Source organism: Propithecus coquereli, unplaced genomic scaffold (assembly GCF_000956105.1).
Source record: "Propithecus coquereli isolate 6110/MARCELLA unplaced genomic scaffold, Pcoq_1.0 Scaffold563, whole genome shotgun sequence".
In the NCBI taxonomy this organism is placed as follows: domain Eukaryota; kingdom Metazoa; phylum Chordata; class Mammalia; order Primates; family Indriidae; genus Propithecus; species Propithecus coquereli.
This window is the reverse complement of record NW_012151541.1, coordinates 340,272-348,346: the sequence shown is the minus strand read 5'-3', so window position 1 is coordinate 348,346 and position 8,075 is coordinate 340,272. Positions and strand designations below refer to the sequence as shown.

At 55.6% G+C, this 8,075-nt stretch overlaps 1 protein-coding gene across 1 annotated transcript; it reads right to left on the bottom strand.

Moving 5' to 3' along the window:
• Positions 1–416: 416 nt before the first annotated feature.
• AVPR1B (arginine vasopressin receptor 1B) lies at positions 417–6,163 on the bottom strand. Its single transcript, XM_012657858.1, has 2 exons — positions 5,063–6,163; positions 417–1,210 (listed from the first exon to the last, which is right to left on the bottom strand). Exons 1-2 carry the CDS (start codon positions 6,000–6,002, stop codon positions 888–890), a joined length of 1,263 nt encoding a protein of 420 aa, XP_012513312.1. The 5' UTR covers positions 6,003–6,163; the 3' UTR covers positions 417–887.
• Positions 6,164–8,075: the final 1,912 nt, after the last annotated feature.

The window sequence follows — 8,075 nt, the reverse complement described above, 5'->3', positions numbered from 1 at the left end:
CAAGGACGTCCAGAGCCACGATCGTGTCACCCTTTCTCAAAGGATGTCTCTTCTGGGAAGCCCCAGAACAGTCTGGGTCCCTTGGAGGGTGGGCAACCTGTCCCTGCTGCCTCTGAGGTTTATTCCTGCTCGTAATTTTATTGTGACCATTTTCATCTCCTCCTTCCCTCCCTCTTTCTTCCCACCCTCACCCCCAGTGGACCACACCACTGAGGACATACAAGACTTCCTGTCACCCAGCCTGTAATGGGGGGCAGTATGGGGAGCAGAGGGACCGGCCACTGCAGAGTTCCCACTACGTCCTGCATCTCCACTAGGCCACCCAGCTCCCTCAGGAGACAGGTGGGCACAGCAGGTGAAGCCCCACACACCCATCCCCTTTTCTTCATTAAACAATCCTCTCTCTACAAAAGAGGAAAAAATCCAGGACCCAAATGGGGTCCTCCTCACAGTTTTTCATTTCTCCCCTTTCCTGGTCAAGCTAGTCAGGTTAGAAAGTGGACAGGTAGCCAATGCACGAGACCAGCCTCTGAGTTCCTGCCACCTGTGGAACCTCAGGCAGCTCCGTCCTAGCCCTGCCCAGACCTGGGGCACCACATCCTCCACCCAAGGTGCTCATAGACACCCTGTGAGTGTAGAGGGACCAGGGAGGTGGGCAGTTTGATTGTCCCTGACTCCCAGCATGGAGACTGGGAGCCCATGAGGGCAGCCCTTACACTAGGGGCAGTGACACTGGGCAAGGGCAGCCATTCTGGCCTCTTCACTCTGCCTCGGACTGGACCCCCTTCACTGCAATCCTGACCCTCCCAGCTCTACGCCCAGTGCCTGGGGTGGGCAGAGACCTACCACTAGTCCTGGGGGCACTACCAGACTCCATGGAGTCTTCCCTAAAAGATGCTGGTCTCGGTGGTGGCTTCTCCATCCACCTGTTCCAAGTCCCTCAGTGACTCCGTGGGCCTGGGCGTCCCACTGAGGCTGAGGTTGAGGGTGGGCGGGCAGCCGGGGCGGGTCAGCAGCGTGGTGCGGCGGCTCGACAGGCTGCCGTTGGAGAGCTGCCGGCGCATCCGTGGCTGGGGACCCCTGCAGCAGGCAAGATGGCGCAGGGGGCGCGGCAACAGGTGGCTGTTGAAGCCCATGTAGATCCAGGGGTTGCAGCAGCTGCTGAGGTTGCCCAAAAGCATGGAGATGGTGAAAGCCACATTGGTGGAATCTACCAAGACAGAAGCATGAGGAGCCTTAGAATGACAGCTCAAAGGGCCCTGGGAGGGAGTCCAAGCCTCCCTGGACAGATGGGGAAACTGAGTCCCAGGGAGGAGAAGGAAGTCACCTGGGGTTCTATAATTAGAGATGAGCACAGCTAGGACTTGAACCTGGGACTCCTGACTCCATAATCTTCCTTCACTGATTATTTTTGGTTTTCATTTTGTAACTGCAGGTGAGGGTAGGGACTGAGGTTTGCTTCCAGTTGGATTGAGAAGGTTGAACACTGCCGGGGGTAGGACCAGCCCAAATAGGAGAAACTGTCTTTGTTCCAAAATGTAGACCTTGAATCCCCTAATGGATGTATGCCTAGGATGATACAACTTCCACAAAACATGCAGGGAAAACAACCAAGCTCAGGCCTCTTCCACGCCCGTCCCCACTTAGGTCGTAGATCGTGGATTCACATCACCTTCTGGATTCTGTCTTCCTCCAGCCCTCGGGGCAGTGCCACTCACTCGGACAGTCACTCATTGAATGTGGGCCTGCTCTGCCAGGCCCTGTGCAGGGGACCTGGCGAGGCAATTGGCAGAGCCTGACTGCCCCATGGGTACCTGGGCCGTCATCGCCAACTGCAGCAGAGGGGGCAGCTGCTAGGAACAGGGCACCCAAGCATCCCACCGCAGACAGCACCTGCTCTGTGTTCTCAGACTACACTCAGGGAATGCACCTTCCTGCAGGGAGAAACTAATTTCTCTCTTGAGCAGTCAAGATGTGAGCATGCAAAGACATTGGTAAGATTCCTTCCAGACACGATATTCTCTCTAAAGACTAAACGAAACTCCTCATGCCAACAGGAAAGCTGCTGCGTGGGCCCTGGCCTCCTGTGGATCCACCATGGTTACAGTGGTGGCAGAGATGTGTGCTGAGCTATCTTGCTTTACAGTGGACGTTGCAGAGTCACTGAAAGCAATGTCAGAGCTGGAAGGAAACTTAGGGGTAAACTTTCCAATTTTCATGACACAGTGAATAAGAACTTCCACTGGAACTGAGGTCTTCCAGCTCTAAGGCAGAGATCCTGCACCCCACTGCAGCTTCAGTCAGCAAATCAAAGGCAAAGCTCAAGTGCCTATGCTGTAAGGCACCGTGAAGGCTTCAGAAACACCGGTTCCTTCTGTACGTGTTTCATGGTTGTGTTCACAGGTGTGGCCACTCATGGCCCAAGAGAAAGGAAGACACAGGGTAAGAACATTTGCTGGAAGGTTCGGGTCATAGGGAAGGAAGCTGGAGGCATCTGGGCCGGGATGGACAGGTCTAGGGCACAGACGTGAGGGCGAGGGGGGAGCCCCTGCAAGTGGAGGGGGACCAGCCCCAACAACAAACTCAGCCTCCTTCAGTTTCGCCTGGGTTCTGGTCTGCTTCCCAGTTAACATATAAGCATGAGCTACAAAAGGCTTCGGAAGTCGCTTTGGCTGGGGGGATGCTATTCGTCCTGTCCGCTCCATCAATGGAGTGTCCAGGGTAAGCCAGGAACACAGGATTTCCACAAGTGCCTTCACTTAGGAAGTGTCTGTTTGTTCCGGTCCAGCTGAGCCAGGCCCAGCACAGGGGCTGGAGATGGGCCACAGGGGAAGTACCAGAGTCAGCAGAGGCCCCGCTTCCCAGAACTCGAGAGCCACCAGTCTGGGCGGCAGCCACTGCATCCTGGCAGAAACTCGGCCGACAGCCAGGGGCAGGGGCAGGGGCAGGGTCAAGGAGCCTGGCAGCCTCTGACCATAGACTCAGGGCCTGGGGCTGGGGCCAGCATGCCGTGGAGGGGAACTGGAAAGTCAATTTAAGGTAATGAATCTCAGCCCAAAGGGCTTTCGTAGTTCTGAGAGGGCACATTGTCTGTAAGAGAACACTTGGTCCTGCACACCTTGCTCAGAAGGCCTTTGGTACATGGTCTACACTTACACTCACTCTACACAGGTGACAGATGAGGTGTGGAGGGACAGGCTCATCATAACGGTGGACACCGCAGGTGAGCGAGAAAGTCTGGCTGAGTGGCAGGATCCTCATCTTTTCGTCGGCCCCTCAATAAAGGTGGAAAAAAGCATCTCACCCCTGGTGCCACTGTCTAAGCTGCAATTGTCGGGAGTAAAGCCATGACATGGATGAAGTTTGGCCCACAAAGACCTGAATTCAAGTCCTAGCTCCGTGTCTTAGCAGCAGTGGCATTTCAGACCAGTTATTTTACCTCTCCGAGCCTCGAGTTACTCAGATGTAAAATAGAGAAAGCCATCCCTCAGTAGCATGAGGACGGAATGTGCTTGGCACTAGGAAACCCTCCTTCCTTCTATTCTGTGCTTCCCCGGAGCAGGGAGGTCCCCACAGTTGCTTAGAATTAATATCCTCATTATGATGACGCCACTGCATTCTAGCCCGGGCAACAGAAGAAGACCCTATCTCCCAAAAATTAAATTAAATTGAAAAGAATTAATATGCTTATTGCTTAAAGGATAATTTGCATATAGCCTCTTATCCAGACTGATGTTAAAAGGCTGGTTAAGAAGGCATACAAGGGAACCATATGGTTTGGTATTATTTTTGCACTTCTCTTCCATGGTTATGTTAAATTCCCGAATAGCCTTTCCCTATTTCATCTCTGCAGAAAAGCAAAGCATTTGGCTTGAGCAGGTCCTGGGATGAGCAAAATGAGATTAGAAATGAAAAACACAAGAGAAAGGGACAAGTCCCTAAGGGCTGGGAGGAAGTGGTAGCCTGGGTCTGCTGGTCAGTGAACTCTCAGGAAGCTTCTAGTGGGACCTGCGCACAGGCCTCCCTAGGGCAGTTGCATGCTGCACCCATCATACTTCCTGAGCTGTGCACATGGTGAGATGCACTGCAGGGCACCCAGACAGGTCGACATGCACGAGTCCGCACGCCCCATTCCTGCTTAGGGGCAGGAGCAGGTGTCTTTGAACACCACTCTCCCTCACTTAGGCTACCCAGACACAGCCTGTGCCTTCCAGAACAAGCTCACCTCCAGATGATGGCAGGACCATCAGGCACTGTCTGAAGCTCAGGAAGCCAGAAAATGACAATAGCAAGGTCTCCTATATGCCAGCTGGAACACAGTCCTCTTGGAGGGTCCCATTTTGTTTTACCACGTAGGAGGAAAGCCTCCCTCTGTTTGGAACCACTTTCAGATCCAGGGTTAGGAGTGGGGTTGGGGAAAAAGACAAGAAGACAGACAGCCTGGGTTCTACTCTCCACTTTGTCACTCCCTAGCTGTGTGGCCTGGGGCAAGCCATGGCTCCTCTCTGAGCCTCTGTTTCCTCATAAGCAAAATGAAGGAGTTGAACTTGAAATCTCAGGGCTGTCATGTGCCAATCCTAATTAATTGGAAGTTGCTGTTGAGAAGGAGCTCAAAGTCATGTCCAGGTGCAAGAGGGAAGAATGCCGAGCAAGACGGTTCGCAGGCCATGGATTGCCTCCCGGACCGGATCATTCAAAAATCCCTCTCAGCTCTATCATTGTACGATTCCGAAGCCCATCTAGCAAACTGGCAGTTGATTGACCAAATCTGCCAACAGCCATATTTCACTCATGCCACGTAGTATTTTAGGACTGTTAAATTAGTTACCAATATTTAAAAACCAGGAAATTTCACATAAAAGAAACTCACGTGGCATCTGTAGGCTGGGTGGGAGCTGTAGCTGCCCCTTTTCACGTGGAACAGGCACCGGCTTCCTTCATGCTTCACCGGTTTGTCACCTGCCTGGCCCTGGGAGGCACCGTGACCTGCCCTAACCCTCCTCTTTCCCACCTCCCACCTTTCCCACCCTTTCCCACTGCCCCCCACAGACCCCACACTTGCCTTCGTCAGGGGCGTTCTCGTCCCACACAGACCACATCTGGACACTGAAGAAGGGTGCCCAGCAAGCGATGTAGGCCAGCACGATGACAAAGGTCATCTTCACGGTTCGGATCTTGGCCCGTGAGATGGTGCTGGTGCTGCTAACCCGGGATGGCAGCCCCTGAGTGGCCACCGCTGGAGCAGAAGGTGAGGGCCTATCGCAAGTCCTCCAGCCCCCTCCTTCTGCCCGCCAGGCCTTTGTCTTGACTTTCAGGTTTTTACAGATTTCGTGGCAGATGAGGCTGTAGCAGGCCGTGAGCATGGCCACAGGCAGGACAAAGATGGCCAGGGTGGTCCAGGTGAGGTAGGCACGCAGCCCCCAGGGGAAGCGGAAGTCTGCCCAGCAGTCCAGCACCCCCGAGCCCTGGATCACCTCCCGCAAAGAAAAAATGAAGACTTGAGGGAGGCTGAGGACGGCGGCCAGCAGCCAGGGAGCAGCGATGAGGCGGTAGGTGGACTGGCCGGGCTGCTGGAGGCTGCGCAGGGGGTGACAGACAGCCAGGTAGCGGTCCAGCGTCATGGCCAGCAGCATGTAGGTGGAGGCGAACATGCTGAGCACCTGCAGGTACTTGACGGCCCGGCAGAGGAGGTCGGGGCCCTGGAAGCGGTAGGTGATGTCCCACAGCAGCTGGGGCAGCACTTGGAAGAGCGCCACCGCCAGGTCGGTCAGGGCAAGGTGCAGCAGAAACAGGTGCATGCGGGAGCGCTTGCGGCCCGGCTGGCCCAAGGTCAGCAGCACGGCCAGGTTGCCCCCCGTGGCCAGCACCAGGACAGTGGCCAGGACTCCGATCTCCACCTTGGCCAGCTCCTCATCCCTGCCCAGCCAGGGTGTTGTGGCGTTGGGCGCAGAGAGGGTGCCCTGGGGGGTGGGGCTGGCAGCCCAAGGAAGCCCAGAATCCATGGCCAAGGTTGCTGAGAGGGAAGAGGGAGGAGGGGTGGAGGGTGTGGGTGCGAGTGGAGAGGTTTGATGGATACAACGGAGTGGCAGGGAAAGGTTTAAGGCGAAGAGAGGAGAAAGGTGGGAATGACCGGGAAGGCTTGAAAACAGGTGGAAATAGTTCGGAGGACAGGGATGGAGAATGAGATAAGGAAAGAGAAAATGCAGCTGAGGTCGCGGATCCCGGCGCAGGGAAGGGGACCCAGGAGAGAAGAGAGGGAGGGGCAGGGAGACAGGGTATCAGAACGGGAAGAACGGGGATCCTGGCGCAGGGAAGGGGACCCAGGAGAGAAGAGAGGGAGGGGCGGGGAGACAGGGTATCAGAACGGGAAGAACGGCCGAGGCCGTGCCGAGTGCGGCTTGTGGAAGGGAAAGGAGGCTGGGGGAGCTGCCACCGCTCCCAAATCCACCCCAAGTCCACTTTCTCCAAACTTTTCTGGTAGCGGAGAGCAGATGCCCTTCAGCCTGCGGTCCGGGGCCATCGACGTCGCCCTCAGGGCTGGAAGCCCCAGCCAAGTCCCCAGGCTCCGACGCTGGGGCAGCGCGGGCGGGAGCGCAGCGGATTTTATGCGCTTCCAGCCGAGCCCAGCGGCGGGGCTGGCCAGTTGGCTCCTGCAGAGGAGGGCGGAGTGACAGCCACAGCACCCACCGGGCAGGAGCGCCGAGAGGCCGGCTGGGGGAGGGAGGGCAGAGGAGGGAGGTCGGACAGAGGGGGCGGTGGATCAGGGACGGGGAGCGAGAGAAGCGGGCGCCGCCAGCAAGCGCTCACCAGCCAGCAGGACCCACCGACCCGCAGACAGACAGACAAATAAACTCTGCGCTCTCACCCTGGAACCCTCGGACTGTCTCTCCAGACACGTGCACACCGGGGGATGGGGGAGGGCGGGGAGAGGCGGTCACTCTTCCCACCCACGCAGGGACACGACAGCTCTGCCCCAGGCTCCCCGTTAGCCAACCGAGCATCCAAAATCTTCAGGGGTGGCCGAGTGGGCGAGGGGCTCCAGTGCGGGACTTGGAGCCATAGGGGGAGGAAGGAAAAGTGAGGACGTTTGTGGAGAGGGGGAATGGTGGTGAGGAGGAGTGAGGTGGGGAGTGGACGGAGCTAGACCTGGGAATCCTGGCGCACTCGATGCGAGGAGAGGACAGGAGAAATTCCCAGAATTTTCGTCTCCAAGGGAAGTCTTAATTACTGGCCTCACCTGCATGCTTTGCATTCGATAGGTGCTTCTGATACTGTAAACACAGTTAACCACCCTGAGAGGTCAACACAGGGGCCCAGAGAAGTGATGGGACTTGCTCTAGAAGATTAGAAAACTAGTAAACAGCAGAGGCAGGTCTAGAACCAGCCCGGTGTGCTTTTCTGATAGCCGAGCGCCGGGATTACATTAGGCGTTAACCAGCTTGACTAACATCCGCTGCGTGAAGGGCACCGGTGCTGAGCTTAAAAATGAAAATGAAACAGCACCCGGCCCAGAGAAAGCTCGGACCTCAGTAGAGAAGGTCCTGTATGGTACCGGTTGTGGAATTCACCTTATCTTCGGCACATACACAAGGTGGATTACTGGGACCCTCCTGGGGGCAGATTGGACGTTCATTAGGAGAGACAATTAAATGGTCCAAGACGCTGAGAGCAGGGTCTGCAATGGCAGGGAAGTCCTTTTGTCTTGCCTTTTCATCAAACCAGACTCGCCTTTACAATGCTACCCACCCACACATCTAGTTAGCATCATTTCTTGAAGCTTCCACCTCCTAACAGCCTGCAAATCCATCTCCTTCATTTCATCCCACTTAACATTTCTCACCTGATAGGTGGTAGCATCCTCCTGTGTGCTCTGCAACCCAAGCTGCCACCTCCTCAAGGACTTTGCTCAATCATTAAGTCTCCCTACCAGATCATTTCTATCTATATGCAAACGAGCTCTAGTATTATTCATTTAAAAAAAATTGTAACCCTCCTGAGCCACTATACCCCCACCTCCAGCTGTTGCAGTCCCTTCCACTTCCCAGCGAAGCTTCTCTTCCTCCAAATCATTCATC